The sequence below is a fragment of the Convolutriloba macropyga genome, chromosome 11 (genome assembly GCF_964194025.1).
Source record: "Convolutriloba macropyga chromosome 11, txConMacr16.3, whole genome shotgun sequence".
Lineage (NCBI taxonomy): Eukaryota > Metazoa > Xenacoelomorpha > Acoela > Convolutidae > Convolutriloba > Convolutriloba macropyga.
In genome coordinates, this window is record NC_134478.1 from 17,084,086 (window position 1) to 17,103,590 (window position 19,505).

The window sequence follows — 19,505 nt, forward strand, 5'->3', positions numbered from 1 at the left end:
AAAGTGAAAATAAATTGAGAAAACAAAGCAAGAAAAGGAATTCAGAAGAGAGTGAAAAAAGCGATAAAAGAAAATGAGGAAAAAAGGGGAGAAAACAAAAAGAGCGAAAAAATGTGAGGAAAGTGAGAGAAATGAAAAGAAAGCGAGAGAAAGGGAGAGAAGAAAGAGAGAAAAGAACGTGAGAAAGAAGCGAGAAAGGAAAGTGAGAAAAGAAAGCAAGAAAACAGAAATATTGCAAAAAGAAAGTGAGAAAAGAAAGTGAGAAAACAAAGTGTGAGAAAAGAAAGACATGAAAGAAAGTGAGAAAAGAAAGGGAGGAAAGAAAGTCAGAAAACGAAGTGAGAAAAAAGAGAGAAGAAAAATGAGAAAAGAAAGTGAAGAAAAGAAAGTGAGAAAAAAAAATAAGAGAAAAAAGTGAGAAAAGAAAGTGAGAGAAGAAATTGAAAAAAAGTAAGAAAGCGAGATAGGAAAGTGAGAAAAGAAAGTGAGAAAAAAGTGAAAAAATGTGAGAAAAGAAATCGAGAAAAGAAAAAGGAAAGAAAGTGAGAAAAGATAGAAAGTGAGAAAAGAAAGCGAGAAAGTGAGAGAAGAAATTGAAAAAAGAAAGAGAGAAAGAAAGGCAGCGAAGAAAGTGAGAAAAGGTTAGAAGGAACCGAGAAAGGAAAGTGAGAAAAGAAAGCGAGAAAGGAGAGATTAGATATTGCGAAAGAAAGTAAGAAAAAGTGAGAAAAGAAAAGGAGAAAAGTGAGAAAAAAGTGAAGGAAAGTGAGAAAAAAAGTGAAGGGAAAGTGAGAACAAAATTCAAAAAGTAAGAAAAGAAAGTGAGAGAAGAGAGGGAGAAAAGAAAGCGAGAAAACAGAGCAAGAAAAGAAAATGAGAACAGAAAAAAAAGAAAAGGAAGTAAGAAAAGAAAGTGAGGGAAGAAGGTGAGAAAACAAACTGAGAAAAGAACATGAGAAAAAAGAGAGGTAAGAAAGTGAGAAAAGAAAGAGGAAAGAGAATGAGAAAAGAAAGAAATAAAAAATCAAGAAAGTGGGAGGAGAATTTGAAAAAAGAGTGAGAAAGAAAGGTAGAGAAGAAAGTGAAAAAGAAAGTTAGAGGAACCGAGGAAGGAAAGTGAGAGAAGAAAGCGAGAAAGGAGAGATAAGAAATTGCTAAAAAGAAAATAAGAGAAAAAAAGTAAGAAAAGAAAGTGAGAAAAGAAAGGGAGAAAAGTGAGAAAACAAAGTGAACAAAAAGTGAAAAAAAACACAGTGAGAAAAAAGTTAAGAAAAGTGAGAAAATAAAGTGAGAAAGAAAAGTGAGAACTATGCTCAAAAAGTGAGAAAAGAAAGTGAGAAAAGAAAGAAAGAAAAATAAGCGAGAAAAAGTAAGAAAATAAAATGAGAAAAGAAAGTGAAAATAAATTGAGAAAACAAAGCAAGAAAAGGAATTCAGAAGAGAGTGAAAAAAAGCGATAAAAGAAAATGAGGAAAAAAGGGGAGAAAACAAAGAGAGCGAAAAAATGTGAGGAAGTGAGAGAAATGAAAAGAAAGCGAGAGAAAGGGAGAGAAGAAAGAGAGAAAAGAACGTGAGAAAGAAGCGAGAAAGGAAAGTGAGAAAAGAAAGCAAGAAAACATAAATATTGCAAAAAGAAAGTGAGAAAAGAAAGTGAGAAAACAAAGTGTGAGAAAAGAAAGACATGAAAGAAAGTGAGAAAAGAAAGGGAGGAAAGAAAGTCAGAAAACGAAGTGAGAAAAAAGAGAGAAGAAAAATGAGAAAAGAAAGTGAAGAAAAGAAAGTGAGAAAAAAAAATGAGAGAAAAAAGTGAGAAAAGAAAGTGAGAGAAGAAATTGAAAAAAAGTAAGAAAGCGAGATAGGAAAGTGAGAAAAGAAAGTGAGAAAAATGTGAAAAAATGTGAGAAAAGAAATCGAGAAAAGAAAAAGGAAAGAAAGTGAGAAAAGATAGAAAGTGAGAAAAGAAAGCGAGAAAGTGAGAGAAGAAATTGAAAAACGAAAGAGAGAAAGAAAGGCAGCGAAGAAAGTGAGAAAAGGTTAGAAGGAACCGAGAAAGGAAAGTGAGAAAAGAAAGCGAGAAAGGAGAGATTAGATATTGCGAAAGAACGTAAGAAAAAGTGAGAAAAGAAAAGGAGAAAAGTGAGAAAAAAGTGAAGGAAAGTGAGAAAAAAAGTGAAGGGAAAGTGAGAACAAAATTCAAAAAGTAAGAAAAGAAAGTGAGAGAAGAGAGCAAGAAAAGAAAATGAGAACAGAAAAAAAAAGAAAAGGAAGTAAGAAAAGAAAGTGAGGGAAGAAGGTGAGAAAACAAACTGAGAAAAGAACGTGAGAAAACAAAGTGAGGAAAGTGAGAAATGTGAGAAATGAAGTGAGAAAAGAAAACGAGAAAAGACAGAAAAGAAAGTGAGAAAAAAAGAAAGAAAAATAAGCGAGAAAAAGTGAGAAAATAAAATTAGAGAAGAAAGTGAAAAAAAATGAGAAAACAAAGCAAGAAGAGGAAGTCAGAAAAGAAAGTGAGAAAACAAAGTGTGAGAAAAGAAAGACATGAAAGAAAGTGAGAAAAGAAAGGGAGGAAAGAAAGTCAGAAAACGAAGTGAGAAAAAAGAGAGAAGAAAAATGAGAAAAGAAAGTGAAGAAAAGAAATTGAGAAAAGAAAATGAGAGAAAAAAGTGAGAAAAGAAAGTGAGAGAAGAAATTGAAAAAAAGTAAGAAAGCGAGATAGGAAAGTGAGAAAAGAAAGTGAGAAAAAAGTGAAAAAATGTGAGAAAAGAAATCGAGAAAAGAAAAAGGAAAGAAAGTGAGAAAAGATAGAAAGTGAGAAAAGAAAGCGAGAAAGTGAGAGAAGAAATTGAAAAAAGAAAGAGAGAAAGAAAGGCAGCGAAGAAAGTGAGAAAAGGTTAGAAGGAACCGAGAAAGGAAAGTGAGAAAAGAAAGGGAGAAAGGAGAGATTAGATATTGCGAAAGAACGTAAGAAAAAGTGAGAAAAGAAAAGGAGAAAAGTGAGAAAAAAGTGAAGAAAGTAAAAAAAGTGACAAAAAGTGAAGGAAAGTGAGAAAAAAAGTGAAGGGAAAGTGAGAACAAAATTCAAAAAGTAAGAAAAGAAAGTGAGAGAAGAGAGGGAGAAAAGAAAGCGAGAAAACAGAGCAAAAAAAAAGAAAATGAGAACAGAAAAAAAAAGAAAAGGAAGTAAGAAAAGAAAGTGAGGGAAGAAGGTGAGAAAACAAACTGAGAAAAGAGTGAGAAAACAAAGTGAGGAAAGTGAGAAATGTGGGAAATGAAGTGAGAAAAGAAAACGAGAAAAGGAAGTCAGAAAAGAAAGTAAAAAAAAGCGATACAAGAAAGTGAGGAAATTGCGAAAAGAAAGTGAGAAAAGAAAGTGAGAAAAGAAAATGAGAAAAGAAAGAGAAAAGAAATGAGAAAAGGTGAGAAAAGAAAGTTAAAAGAAGTTCGGGACAATTTCTTATCGCCGGGCTCAACTTTTTGAGTTTCCTTCCGTCGGACTCTCGGCTTTTCGACTGACAGACAGAATAACTTAACGCCGTCTGCGGCCGTTCAATAGCAACCATAATTTGATGCTCCATAATTTTGGATTTGAGCTTTAAAGCCTTGCTGCAGTCCTTTTATTGGTAAAGCAGTCATTTCTGAAACTTAACTTTAGCGAAGAAAAACGAAGAACGGTTTAGTTAAGAGAAGCGAGCAAAATAACTGAACTGCAGGATGATTGAGGCACTGAAAAAATCTGAGCAAATACTCACAAACCTGACCATTTCAGACCTGTCCGCCATAATTAATTTTGATCATCAATGAATGTTTACCAAACCGTCGAACATCCTGGAATTGCAAAAATCAATGCATTAGGAAAAATAAACTGTAAAAAGAACGATCAGTATTGCATTAACGCAACTCACTGTTTAAACTCAATGCATTGGTTAACTTCAGTTAAATGTCAAGGGCTCAAGGTCTCAAACGAGCGCACGCACGCACGCACACACACACACTCGCAAACAAGTACGCGCAAACACACACACACACACAGGGATAAAATCAATGTCCTATTTCCGTGGTTGTACTCCAAGCCATGGTTAACGTCAGTTCAGCTGAAGGTCACAACGACGCACATTCTCTAACAGGCAAACACAAGCGCGCGCGCATACATACAGTCACATAGACGTAGGCAGTCAAGTTAAGAAAACGTTCGAAAACGAATCGAACGTTTGAAAACCAAGCAAACGTTCGAAAAATAAGCAAACATTCGAAAACTAAGCGAACGTCCCAAAACAGAAAAGAAACGAGCAAAATGGTCATTTGAATGCCTACGTGCAAGCACACACACGCGCGCACACACGCATGCGCACTCACGGACTCACGCACGCACACATAAATACACATCACCGACATGCAAGCCAACACTAAGCTACAGAACACACGCACATGTCTAGATATGACCGCTGTTAACCATTGCGCATCACATGCAAAATAAATGCATGCAAAACGCTAGCCTGAATGTTCAAGAACCATTAAAACACGTGAAGATTGGCGCTTTAATGTGGTGGCATAGCAGGCATGCATTACGCTAGGCTGCATGTTTAAGGGGCTTTAAAACATGTGAAGACAGGCGCTTAAACATGGTGGTATAGCATTCGAGTTAGAATTAATATATAGATGATGAGCAGTTGCCATCGTCGGTAGCTGGCTGTGGTTTAGGGAAGCGAGCTAAAGCATGACTGAGGGAGATAACAGTAAAAGAAACGGGCATATCAGGAGTTCTTAGGGGGGTAAATAGTTGAGGGGGAGGGGATGGAGTGGGGAAGGGATAGGGATGGGGGTCAAAGCGGCCATGAAACTGCCCCCTCACAGCCTGATTTCTTCTATTATCAGCCGAGTTGGTGATTTGTAAACTTAGAGACTATTGAAGATCTAAGAGAGAGAGAGAGAGAGAGAGAGAGAGAGAGAGAGAGAGAGAGAGAGAGAGAGAGAGAGAGAGAGAGAGAGAGAGAGAGAGAGAGAGAGAGAGAGAGAGAGGAGAGAGAGAGAGAGAGAGAGAGAGAACTAACTGCTCAGCTCTCATTTTTGAGGAGACTAAAAAAAGATATCAGGCAAAAAAAATCGGTAGAACAAAAAAATCGCACGAGAAAGAAGAGAGACTTTTCACGTTGTTAAAACAAAAATTTGTTTAAAAAAAGTAAGTAGCAAAATTTGAATAGAAATCTCTTCCAAATTTGAAACACAAATTGTGAAAGTCAATCTTCCAGAAACAGTTGAGCTCTTATAATTATAACTACTATCATTATCGAGAAAAATATCAGTTGCATAATTGACAGTAATTAATTAAGACAGTTGCTCCCAAAAATCGACATAATGAAAATGACGCTTATAATAGTTTGATAATCTGCTTATAATCGTCTGTAACATCCAAAAAGGCAGCAACTGGTCAAAAAAATTCATCAAACTGTGACCGAGACCAAAACTCTGTCTAGTGGGCAGAGAATTGCTTACGTAATAGTAATTGCATATGGCGTATTGGGTTTCAGGGCAGGAATATCAACAATATTTGTCACTCCAATCCTGAATGAGCCAATGAAAGCAGTGTCGTTTGTGTGGAGGTCATTGACCTGTATTCGGGTGAACCCGTAAATGTCACTCGGAGGCACCCACTCTACTGTGATGCTGGTGTCGTCCGCTGCCGTGATTGTCACCCCAGACACTGACGTGGGCATAGCGCATACGCAGATCTAACAATAAAAAAATTTCACAATAAAGACCGCGAGATTTGTCGCACAACCTTTGGATTAAGAAGAAAGAATTTTCATTTCCACAGTAACGGTTCAAATTTGCCGCTCAGTCATTTGCTCGTAACTAAAAACTGTACTTAAAAGGGGGTTTTGAGATGAGTATATCTTATCTCACTAAATTTGAATAAATCTGAACTTTGCATTTATAAATAGTTGGTTCTAGATGAGCCTACACATTACAACCTAGTGTCACTGTGACACTGATTAATTGCTCTTGAACGAAGTTCATAGCAATTATTGTAAACGTGTATGTCTTTTTTGTTCAAAATTTTCACTTGACAATTTTGACTTTTCGAGTGATTTTTACGCCCTTGACTTTTGGCGTTTCGCGTGATCTAAAATTCTCTCCCAATCACAATTTCAAGCAGCTGAACTCAATTGGCGGCAATTTAATACCAAAAGTCAACTGAAAAGTGCGCCGAAACTGGTGCCATTTTTCACTTTAAATTTTAATAGTAATTTATGTTAACCTCTAATGTGGTTATTTGAAGCCCACCATTGAACTTCTTAGTCCCATTTAAGCTCTCCCCCCCCCCCCCCCCCCGACTGAAGCAAGCTGCATTTGATTAGAGCTCCCACTAGTTGTTCGAGAGCAATTCTTCCGACGTTTAGTCGGTTATGTTTCAATGACGTTATTATCTGGTTTTTATTGCAGAGATGTCCGAAAGAGGGAAATCACTTGTTTCAATATAAGCGGCTGCATGCACTCACAGGACTAGATCTCGGAGACGTGACTCCGTTCTTCTCAATGACAGCTGTGTAGCAGTATTCCTCGCCCGCTGTGAGACCAAGAGAGTCCACCGTCACATATGACGTAACACCTGATCATCAAACAACCACAAAAAAACTTAAGCGCCTGACATTTGACAAAAAATGTGAAAAGTTATGAACAGTTCATCAACCAATATACAAATGTAGATGTGTCCGACAAAAAAACTTAATAGAGGGCGGAAAAAGACTAGACCTCGAGACAAGATTGTTCTAAGCAAAAAAATATCAACTTAGACTAACAGACATGTTAGCTCACTGCAGAGCAGGTACCGGATAGCAAAGGGAGAACTCGCCCTCACCTTTAAGTAATATTCACGCCGTATCTTAATAGGTGGAAAAAACATACAGTGGATTTACTTTACCTAACAATTTTGTCAATTTATGGGCAAGTATTTGGGGTTGATATTTGCACATGGTTTTGGCAGTGTTTGAATTTACAATGAATTAATATGCAATGATAATTTTTTGCATGTTTTATGGGCAAGAAAATGCATTTAATCTGATGTAATTGTAAATCGCATTTAAGAGTTTTGCGATTATAACTTCCAAAGTACTGGTTTTCATGTTCGCAATTTGGTTTACCTAATGCATGTAATGTAGTTCATATGCATGAAGTTAAACAACCCAGCGCGAGGCCTCAAATGAAAACCATCTCTGCTCAGACCGTTTCAGACTGCAATGACCTCTGATCAGACTATCCTGCTTTTCTGAAGTATCCAAGACAATGTAATTTCGATCGCAGAAATAACAGGTGCGTTTTCGATTGAGTCTGATCAGAGGTCAATTCCATCAGGGACCTCAACTTGGGAAGAAATACTCAACGAATAGTCTCTAAGGAATAAACGGATACCTGTGAGTTTGAGATCACCCCTCCACAGATGATAAGTGTATGCTGGTTGAGTGTCGTTGAAGACAATCGTGATCTGATTGTAGGCAGAAGCTGTCACTGTGATGTTTGGAGGCAGAACAGCTAAAATGAAGGCATATAGTGACAGACGAATGTGATTCTCGTATCGGTTACATCACAGTACCAGCAAAACTCTCCAATAAAACTTCATTCTATAAGCTATCCAGTAGCTACGAGACACAAAACTAAAAAAAACTACCTCATTTTTGTTTTCGTATATCTATAGAAATGTTTTCGCCGTCTATGACTCTAAATATCTATTATCAACAGAAGTGATTAGGTCAGCCAGTAATTAGAAGCTAACAAGATGCAAAACAAAAATTCTAGAAAACAATTGGAACAAGGCAAAAATAAAGATAAATTGCGAGAAAAAACTCCCGGAATCTGAAACTTGAAGGAACGCTTATGCTTTCAGTTTTGACTTCTAGCCGACAAAGCAGTTTGAAAAATTGGGTAAATCTGTACCATACAAAAACTTTAAGGAAAAGAGAAAATATATAACGATTGGCCGTGTCCAGACGAAACAGTCCCAGACTAAACAGTCCCAAATTGCAAAATATTCCCAGACAAAAAAATCCCTGACAAAATAGTACAATAGAAGCAGACAAAACAGCCCCAGACAAAATAGTTCCGCATAAAAAACCTGTGAAAAAAATTTACAAAAAATTAACAAATATAATCTATGAGTTAAGCTTCTGAATGCATTTTTTAAAACTGATATAAATTGAGATTAACCTGAAAACTCGGTTCAAAATAACTTATCTGGAAAAAATGTTGTAATCAGCTGAATATGTGTTCAATGACATACAATCATATAGGTAACTTAAAAAGTTTTTTCGTTAATTGGTGTGCACATGTCTAACAAGCTTTAGATGGGACAATTTAGTTTGGGACTATTTTGTCAGAGAATATTTTGCTATTCGGCACTGTTTTGTCCGGGACGTTTCATCTGGGACTGTTTTGTCTGCTTGCTTTAAACTATTTTTGTTTCGGGGACTGTTTTGTCTGGGTACCGGGACTGTTTGGTCTGAAATCTTGAGACTTTTGTCCGGGACTGTTTTGTCTGGGATTATTTTACTATTCGGGACTGTTTTGTCCGGGACAGTTTTGTCTGCTATCTTGAGACTACTTTGTCCGGGACTGTTTTTTGTCGGGGACTGCTTTGTCTGGGTGTAAATTGCAATTCGGGAGTGTTTTGTCCGGGACCTTTCATCTGGGACTGTTTTGTCTGCTTGCTTTGGACTATTTATTTTCGACCGCTATTTTTTCTGGTAATATTTTGCTATCCATGACTGTTTTGTCCAGCACTGTTTCGTCTAACATCTTGGAGCTATTTTCTCCGGGACTGTTTTGTCTGGGATTATTTTGCTATTCGGAACTGTTTTGTCCGGGACTGTTTTATCTGCTATCTTGGGACTATTTTGTCCTGGACTGTTTTTTGCACAGAACTGCTTTGTCTGGTAATAAATTGCAATTCGGGACTGTTTTGTCCGGGACGTTTCATCTGGGACTGTTTTGTCTGCTTGCTTTGGACTATTTTTTTCAGGGACTGTTTTGTCTGGGTTTATTTTGCTATCCAGGACAGTTTTGTCCGGAACTGTTTCGTCTAAAATCTTGGGACTATTTGGTAAGGGCCTGTTCTTTTTTTATCCCGGACTGTTTTTTCTGGAAATAATTGGAATTCGGGACTGTTTCGTCTGAGACTGTCCTGTCTGCTATCTTCGGACAATTTTGTCTGGAAGTCTTTTTCTGGGAATATTTTTGCTATTCGGGACTGTTTTGTCTGGGACCGTATGCCTCTTCACCATGTAGGCATAAAACATCAAAAAGCGGACACGAACCAAAATTTGACCTCATTTAATAAGCATTCTTTAAAAACAAAGTAAAATGAAAAACTCGGACTATCAAAAATTTAAATCAAAAGTTAAACACACCAACTGATATCAATATAAATGCAACTCTCCGCTTTAACAACCGTTACTGGTTTTTCTGGGAATAATTTGCTGTTCGGGACTGTTTGGTCAAGGACTGTCTTAACCGCTATCTTGGGACTATTTTGTCCAGGACTGTTTTCTCTGGGAACATTTGGCTATTCGGGAATGTTTCTTCCGTTACCGTTTTGTCTCTGACTGTTTTGTCTGCTATCTTGGGACTATTTAGTCCAGGAATGTTTTGCCTGGGAATAAACTGTAATTTGGGACTGTTTTGTCCGGGACTCTTTTTTTCTGGGACTGTTTTGTCTGCTATCTTCGGACAATTTTGTCTGGGACTCTCTTCTGGGAAAACTTTGCTATTCGGGAAGTTTTTGCCTACGACCGTTTGTCTCGTCATCGAACAGGCATAAAACATTAAAAAGAGGATACGAACCAAAAGTTGCTCTCATTTAATCAACATTCTTTAAAAACAAATTAAAATGAAAAACTCAAACTATCGAAATTTTAAATCGAATGTGAAACACACTAAATGATATCAATATAAAAGCAACTTGACGCTTTAAAAACTGTTACTGGTTTTTCTGGGAATAATTTGCTGTTCGGGACAGTTTGGTCAAGGACTGTCTTATCTGCTATCTTGGGACTATTATGTTCTGGACTGCTTTGTCTGGGAACATTTGGCTTTTCGGGAATGTTTTTTCCGTTACCGTTTTGTCTCGCACTGTTTTGTCTGCTATCTTGGGACTATTTAGTCCGGGACTGTTTTGCCTGGGAATAAATTGCATTTCGGGACTGTTTTGTCCGGGACTCTTTTTTCTCGGACTGTTTTGTCTGCTATCTTGGGACTACATTGTCTGGGAATATTTTGCTATTTGGGACTGTTTTGTCTGGGACTGCTTTGTCTCTTCTCTTCGCCAAATAGGCATAAAAACAAAAAGCGGAAAAAACCAAAAGTTTATCTCATTTATTCAACCTTCTTTGGAAGCAGCGTAAAATGAAAAACTCGAATTATCAACATTTTAGATCAAACCTGAAACGCACTAAATGATATTAATATCAATGAAACTCAACGCCTTAACTTTAGTTTCCTTTGGTAATCAGCTGCGGTTTGAAAACACTCTTAAGGATAATGGGGAAAGACTCAAACAGCCTTAAGTGGATCAAATCAAAACTTATATGAAAAATCTTTACAAATACCGGAATGTTGATAAAACGAAACAATCTAATGCCGAATGAACTACAAAAAATCCCGCAGCATTCCACGAACGACTGAACTTTTCAAAAAAATGAGGAGCACACTTGAAGGAAATTTACCACATTAACAGGTCAAGTAGAATATTAGTATATTAAACAAGTAATTTAATTAACACGAAAAACTTTTGTCATCTTATTTTGACAAAGATGCACTATTATTATACTATTAGTGGGGCCCGGAAAATTCCATTGAAAAATCAAACACTATGTTATAAACCATTACAAAAGAGCATTTGTCTAGATTATAAGTTAGTTTGCACCAACATTTTTTTGAATTTGCATACTGTAGCAATCTATTAGAAAAATTCTAAACGGGATTCAAGATCAAGAAAATTCGCAAACAAATATTTTGGCGTATTTCTGGCACATTATATCCAACGAAACGTTTGTGCGTAACAATTTTTGAGTCACTCAGAGGCGGAATCAAAACACAACGACAACAGAATAAAATAAAGCAGCTCTAGAAACCAAAAATTATTTTTTTATTCAACAAACATACCCGGCAGATTGCCGGAAAATAGCCGCCGTTGATTCCAATAAGCATGATTAGGATTGAAAGAATAGAATATATTGAAAAAAAAAGATTTTTGTACAAAAACATTTTTTAAGTCCAACTTATTTTGATGGCATTTCGTAGTTGAACATACTTCTGTTTCTTAGAGAGAGGCTACAGGTGCTACTATCAATACCAATAAGCATTAGAGATGGTAACTAAGACTTATAGGAACGACGTTCAAATAGCGGGCATCTAAAATTGGGCTTTATGGGTTTATCCCGTTTCTATTTCTGACTTCAGTTTTTTATACTGACTCTGTTCATTTTGAATTGCTTTGCTGAGCAACTGATGTTCAAAATCACTTTTAGCAGAATGAGAGAAGAGAGAAACTAGCCTAGAGAAGTCAAAAAGATTTCACGCAAAATGTCGAAAAAGCGGCAAAATGGTAAAGCGAAAAAAAGTTCGACGAAGTAAAAAAAATAGGAGCGCTATAATAGCCGGCTGAGAAGATGAGGGCGGCTATTAAAAAAAAAACAAATGAAAGAAAACTCAAACAAACCAACTGAAACAAACCGTTTAAAGATTGCTTAAGTTAAAAAAAAAACAGAAGATAATCCTTCCATATAGAAGATATGAAAGGATTATCCAGAAGATAATCCTACCTTTAAAAAGACCCTTATCTCATACTTCTCCTGAAATCGTAAAAATCAAGAGGACCGCAATGTAGCTTTCGCCTTCCGCAACTTACAGCTATAGAAGCAAATAGTAAAAGCTAAATTGAAACGAAACAAATGGCAATGTCTACTTGTGCATGCTTTGATGCTGGCTCCAATACTGGTCTGGTTGTACACATTCACTGCATTGCAGTACACCATGGACACTACCACCACTGTGTGACAGGACTCCTGTAGTAAGTTGGGGATCTCAATCGAATAGTCGTCTTGTCCAGTAGTGACGTTGATCACTGTTCTCGAGGTATCTCCGATGAAAGCGTTGCCCTGGACCACGAATGCCTCTACAATCCCACTTGGTACACTCCATGAGACTGTGACCTATGGAAAAAATATAAATCTGGGGTCTATCGTGTTATGGCTTCCCAGTATATTGCAACACCTATATACTGTAACGCCGATATTGCAACTAGAGGTTTTAAATGGCATTCGGGGCATTTTTGAATGTGTGGGTAGGGGGCCTAATAGATTTAAAATTTGTCGAAAAATCATAGTTTTGAATTTTTAACGAAAGTGATACCGTTGCTAATAGGATTAAATTCAAAATGTGAAAAGAATCAACTGAAGAACATATTCTGCACTGGATGTAGCTCTAGTATTGTTTCCAAAATATTTCACCTGTGATGAGTTTGAGAATGTAAGAGAGAGGTCGTTCACATTGTTGGGAACAGTACATGCATCTGAGGTATTGCTCCTGGCCGAGGCCAAACCCCCAGTTGACTTGAGAGTAGCAGTATATGAATACTGGTTACCTGCAGATCTGCCCGTATCAGTGTAGAACCAGGGGTGCGCTATGTTCTCGGCTGAAAAAGTCTTTCACATAAGAGAGTTAAATTTGTTAAAAAGCGCTCATTTAATAATGGAGCTTCCAATAATTTAGGCAAAGTGTACTACTAAAACCTTATGAAGGTAATTGGGTGAAAAAAGATCATGTTAAGAAAAACTGCTTTGAACATCCGCTCGTGGACAGAAACGTAACCGAATTTTGTCTATGACAAAAATACGGTACAAGCAATACCCAATGCCATTCTACACACTTCTATCTGGTTGATGGTTTCGTTCAATATTCCAATTATAAATTAGCGGTCCACCAGGGTAGCAATTAGCACTTATTTGATGCTAAATGCAATTTTTCACATTTTCTCTATATATCGTTAAGTTTCTTGAAATGAAATCTTATATCTTAATGTAATATACTAACTGATCTTGCATAGTCAAATGCCACATATTTGAGGTATCTAGTGCTTCGTATGTACAATTGTTTCCTTTTTGGTCAACAAAGGCATATAGTGCAGCTACTTAACACTTACTGTGTTAATGCTGACTTGAATCACTTTACTTGATTAACCAATTATTGATCAGTGAATCTTACACTATAGATGATATTTAACTTATGACTTAATTTTTTTCCGAATTGTTTGAATAGTATATCTCTGTTTTTTAAGAACTTCAAGAAACTGGTACCACAAGCAGTTCGTTCTCAGATCGACTATAATTTGATTCCTCACCAACTTTAATCTTTCATTTCCAAGTACTGCAACACTTTAAAACCGGCAAATTCTACATATTGGTTAAGCTTCCGCACAGGAAGTTAGCATCAAGGGTACCATTGACAGAAATCTAACAAAATTAAGTAATAGATTTGGCATAGTTTATCACTAAGGATATTCTTAACTTCAATCATTTAAAGTTACAGTCCTATATACGATCGAGCGACTAATTGTTTTGAAGGAAGTTTTAGTCAACTAAAACAGAGTGAAGAGCCAGGAGGGCGTAAAACTCGAGAAAGAGGCTGTGAATACCAGGTTTCGCTGAGATTCATCAGCATCCGCAACAAAAAAAAACTACGAGTAGGAATCAATATAAATAAATCTCTTCATTTCAAAACAATTCTGATATCGAGCAGCACTTGTGAAGACAAATCTGATATCCAAGTAACCTAAACAAGAAGGCTTGCATGTCTCAGAGCAGAGAACGCTCCCACATGCAAAACATAGAAGGCACCATATCACCAGATCTGTATTTATGGCAGAAACAGTTGACTTGGCACTTCGTTTTAAACAATTCGTTTTAAACAATGGTGGCTGCTCTCGCCTTAACTTCCAGAAAACAGTTTCAGAGAAAAACATTTAAGTTTTACGAAGACTCAAAAGAGCTTATAGAGCACTACAATTATCATTTATCATACCATCTGCTCATAGTTTAGATTCTTTTTCAACACAATTTGAGAACTAGAAAAATATTAAAGTCATTCTGATTGACTCCGAATTCAAAGTTAACTCTATTTGACGTTGTGTGCTCTTCGTAAAACTTCAAATGATATTCCATTTGTTATTTCTGAAAATCTCAGAAAATCAAAAACAGAAGAGAAAAAAACTCAATGAGTAAATTCAGGAAGTTTAATTGACCAAAATTGGCTAAAAATGGGCCCACATTATTTTAACTTTTTTTCCAAAAATGTATTTTTTTCTATATTTTTGCTGTCAGAAAACATAACTGTTATTCTTAGCTACCAGCGAAAAAGGTTCCAACTATATAATGATAAAAATGAAAATCAAATTTAGAAAATGTTGATCAGAATTTTAGCTATAAATTGAACTGAAATATTGGCCAAAAGTGGTGCCAAATTTTCCCAAAAAGCAAAATTTTCTCTTCGTACTAAAATTCTAGACCCAGATAGTTATATTTCGATAGCATATATTTTGGTCCGGGATGCCTCAAAAAGTCAAAAACGGTCTGAATAAGAAAAATGTGGGGCTGGCATAAAGTCTGGCTGACGCAAAAAATGCAAAAAACAATAAAAAGCAAAATATATGAAAGAAATCGCAGTTCAATGAGCCCTGCCAATCAATGAGAAATTCGTTTCCCAAAATCAGGTTAATATAGTTTTGGCATCTAAAGTTTTTTTGAGTTTGGGTAAATTCTTATAAAACGGCGGAAAAAAGAATTTGCAACTACGATCAAATTTTAATTTTTTTTTGCATTATTTGCATATGTTGTCGGCTTATTGATTTAAGTTTTTTGTTCGTTTATTCACTGATAGATTATTTTTCGGTATAACACTGTAAAACTTCAATGTTCATACACTCTCTAACTGTGCCTTTCGAATTTCTGCAAATTCTGTTCTCTTTTTTGTTTTCACTAATTTCACCAGCTCGGCATATTGAGTTTTTCAACGTTGATTTGACAACTAACCAATAGCAGTGTTATCTCTGTAAATGGTGGCAGTGTAGTGAGCAGTGTTCAGATTGGCAGAAGCAGGTTCCACTGTCACTTGGACCTCGCTAGTGGACACTCCAACCGCCACAACTGTCGGTATCTCGGGAGAGAGGTAGGCTGTAGCACTCGCCCACTTACCATATATGGCACCCGTCGAACATTGTGCACTAAAGCCAGTGTGGAATAAATAAATTTCTTAAAATTGTTGCACTAAAACCATCGTTTTCGGACAACATTTTTATCGTCATGCTAAAATTGTTTTATAAAAAATTGAATAAAATGATTTAAAATGTAAAATATGTTCGAATAAATAGCAATTTTTGAATTTAAACTTTTTACAGCTCATTTACAAATTGTTATTTACAATTCAATTCGATAGTTGATAACACTATCAATTCTAGATATTTCGAATCTACGAGTAAAACGATTTTACTATATCCTTATCCTAAGTTTTCATTATCCAGAGATTTAAGCTGGAAGAAATTGGGTCTAAAAACACCAAAAAACGCCCCCTTCGGCCTAAATAATATCGAGCAAAATAATTTTGGCAGGATAAGGTGATAATGTGAACGTCTCATTCTAATACAGTTCAATGGCGCTAGTGAAAATGGCAGACGTAACAAAATATAGAAATTTTATTGCTGGCCAATCACAATAGAGAAAATAGGAATATTGTTTTCCGATTGGTTGATTGCTCAACAAATTCTCAATGTTTTAAAATAGGATATGCGTGTTAACAAAAAAAATTCTCAGAAATCGCGATAAGCCGAAATAAAAAAATTATACTTTGGGGGGGGGGGGGGAACTGCAGTACTCGCATACAAACCTGCGTGTATAACTCATCCTTCGCATGCAAAACTCCGTTTATAACTCATCTTTCGCATGCAAACCTCCGTTTATAACTCATCCTGCGCATACAGACCTCCGTTTATAACTCATCCTGCGCATACAGACCTCCGTTTATAACTCATCCTGCGCATACAGACCTCCGTTTATAACTCATCCTGCGCATACAGACCTCCGTTTATAACTCATCCTTCGCATGCAAACCTCCGTTTATAACTCATCCTGCGCATACAGACCTCCGTTTATAACTCATCCTGCGCCTACAGACCTCCGTTTATAACTCATCCTGCGCATGCAAACCTCCGTTTATAACTCATCCTGCAAATGCAAACTCCAGTTAAATACCCATCCTAGGCATAGAAATGGCAGAAAAAGGCTATGAATTCTACTATGATATGTGTAAAATATGTCATGATCAGAACTCTTGTAAGACAAAAATACATGATGAAAAGATGCTGATTCATTGCTGAAATGAACTGCAAGTAAACTCCGGGTGGTCTCACGTTCGGTTGTGATAGATTCATATCAAGTCCCACGGTCCGCTGAGGCATAGCCATGGCCCGCGAGGCATGGCCAGAAGCGGTAAAAAAAATAATCTAGCATTCGGCTATGTCCAATTTAGGCTAATTGAACGCATAGAGGTACAGTGTTTTGAATTTCTCGACCAATCACATTGGTTGAAATTTCTACATTTTGGTACGTCTATTTTTTAAGACGTCACCCAGTTCAATACAGTTAAAAGAAGCCTCGAATAACTTACAGTGATCTGACATAACAAACATTGGGCGTATCATCCAATAAAGTCCCGTAAGAGGTCAGGGTTGCATCGATGGTGAGGAGGGTTTCAGACAGAGACACATTGACAGGGGAGTTGACAGCATTGAACTGGATTTGATATCCAGCCATCAGTGAGCCAGATACTAAGGGTGCAGACCACGTGCACGTGAACGCTGAGGAATTAGTAGCTGTCAGTGTAATTCCTGTCGGCTCTTCTGGGACTGAAAAATAAACAAAACATATGTCCTCAACATCTTATTGCTTCTTCACAGTCAATTTTATTTGCTTTTAGTTTGAATATCATTTGTTTAACGTCCATAGTCCGAAACTGACTGTCATCTTGCAAGCTTACAAAAAATTATAACAAGTCTATCAGGATAATCATCTTTTGACAAAATAGTTGTAGGACAAATGTCTTTCAAGCAAGAATCTATAACCAGATAACTGTCTTTTTACAAAAGTCTGTGGGTCTTTCCCATTAACCCCCCCCCCCCGCTTGGTGGTCATAGAACTTATAGCCTCGCCCATTATGGCACTTATACCATAGTAGTAACGTTTACACCATGGAAGATCGGGGGGGGGGGGGGTTGTCATCCCATGTAAGAGATAGGGTTGTCCTGAGGACAACCCTACCTTTTGCATTGGGAAGGACAACCCAACCCGATACATGCGCTATGACAACCCAACCTTTTGCATGGGATAGGACAACCCAACCTTTTACATGCAGGGACAGCTCCCTTCCGGCCGAATTATTATCCAAACCTATTAACCCTCCATTTCCCGCTTTTGAAGGAATTATTCGGTTTATGCCGAATTATTATCCAAACATTTCCCCCCTCCTTTGAGGGAATTATTTATTCTTATCAAAGAGTGAAAAATTTAGACTTATCAGAACGACTGGATATAAACTGTGAATTTACTGTAGAACCAAACCACGCAATTTGCTCAAATCTAGCAATTGAAATTTAACTAAACAACACAAACTTGGGTTGAGAAATTGAACCAAAACTGAACACAAAATCTGTACAATCGAAAGGTTACAAATCACGACAAAACGCGTTGCTACTGAAACCAGTGTTAAGCACGGGTAGGTTAGAGTTTTGAAATGGGTTTTGAGCAAAAATTGAGCCATTTTTAACGAAAAATTACAACAAAATTAGCACGAAATGAACGAAAAAATGCAAATATTTAAATTTTTTGAAGTGTCATAGGGAAAATATATACAAATGGGGATAAAATAGAGTAGGTTAAACAGTTTTAATTAAAATATAAATCATAAAACACAATCTTAACAATTACAGACGTAAAAATAAGGCTGAAAATTGCTGTTTTTTATGTGCGTCGACACCTTTTACGCGGTGGTATTGCTTCTTCCTCCTCCGAATCGGTTATTTCTCTTCCGTCCTCAGATTCAACAGCTTCATAATCTATGAATGGACAATTGATTGGAGATTCTTCGTCAATTACTGCCTCGAAATCGACATTATCGTCACTATCCAAGTCCGATTCGTTTATTATTCTGTTGAATCCGGGATCAGGTGGCTCCCAACTTTCAAGGGCAGGATCGGGTGGCTGCCAACTTTCAGTAGAAGCAGGGAGCGTGCTGTCCGACTCATTATCCGTTTCCCATTCTTCCCCAAAGAGATCCTCGATTTCATCTTGCGTCGGTGCATCCCACTCTGGATCACTTTCAAGATCAGTGGCTTCAATTGCGTCGGCATGACCGTACGGCAAAGTTTTTATACCGCCCTCAAGAATGAAACGTTTGTCATCGAGGGGACTCAGGGACAGTTTATTAATTGAAACAGTCTGTAGAACGTGACGGTCTGACACAATTCTGTTGTTCGGTGTTCGTAGTGTAGATGAGAGGAACAGAGCGTCTTTGTATTTCTGGTGCGTTAATTGTTCCCTGGCAGCTCTGGTAACACCTTTTGCAGAGATTTTTCGGGAATCTAAATACAAAAAAGTTGCGACAAGTTTTATCAATTTGTCCTCAGAAAGTTTTTCAAAAAAATGCTTGCTGGCTTCTCTTAAAGTTTAGTGTGATGTATGTGTGATAATGACTAACCATAATAACACCAAAGTTATAAATGAACATAAATCTGTTTTACCTGTTGAAGTTATGGAATATAACTTCGGCTTCAGCGAAACAAACTCGTCGATGAGTTTTCCGGCGAATTCATCTTTGTATTTGAGAACGACGAGTTTGTTGTTGTTGTTGAAAAGTTGATGCTCCTTAGGGTAATTTGAAAAATCAAACTCCGACAAAATATTGGGTTTTGCTGCTAATTCCTTGTAGAAATCGTCAGATCGAATTTTATAGAAAAGACTGTCTGTGTCAGAATATAGCAGGCGACAATCAAAATGCGGCTTCATTATATTATAGTGAAACCTATACATTTGAAATTTAGCTAATTCTAGAATTGTCGCGCCAACAATTGTTGGCTTATCCCAAAAGATTCTCTTTGGGTCGTGCGTGATAGCAGCTAAATTTTCGCCGCAAATTTTGAATGTCTTGAAGGTAAAGCGTGAGACATTCTGGAGCACTTGATCTGCATTCTGCGCTAAGGTAAGTTTCATTCTCCTTCTTTTTGACTCACAGGTTTTACCATAAGCGCTATTGTTCATAAGTTTGAACAAATTTTCTTCGAATTTGTTCCGCGCGGTCTGTCTTTTTTCCGTGTTTAATCTGATATATGGCTCCATCCAGTTTTCTTGTGAAAATTGGAGCACGCGATGTACTCTGTCAACAACCAGACCGAGTTGTACATAAAGTTGAAGATT

At 37.0% G+C, this 19,505-nt stretch overlaps 1 protein-coding gene across 1 annotated transcript in view; it reads right to left on the reverse strand.

Annotated features, from left to right (window-relative positions):
* The window catches only part of LOC142349667 (uncharacterized), a 138,544-nt gene that overhangs the window by 76,215 nt on the left and 42,824 nt on the right, over positions 1-19,505 (reverse strand). Inside the window, exons 11-17 of the mRNA XM_075401390.1 lie at positions 16,705-16,942; positions 15,075-15,265; positions 12,498-12,682; positions 11,954-12,200; positions 7,408-7,527; positions 6,498-6,607; positions 5,491-5,726 (exon numbers count right to left, since the gene is read on the reverse strand). Coding sequence (XP_075257505.1) covers positions 5,491-5,726; positions 6,498-6,607; positions 7,408-7,527; positions 11,954-12,200; positions 12,498-12,682; positions 15,075-15,265; positions 16,705-16,942 — 1,327 coding nt within the window. The remainder of the gene's footprint in view (positions 1-5,490; positions 5,727-6,497; positions 6,608-7,407; positions 7,528-11,953; positions 12,201-12,497; positions 12,683-15,074; positions 15,266-16,704; positions 16,943-19,505) is intronic.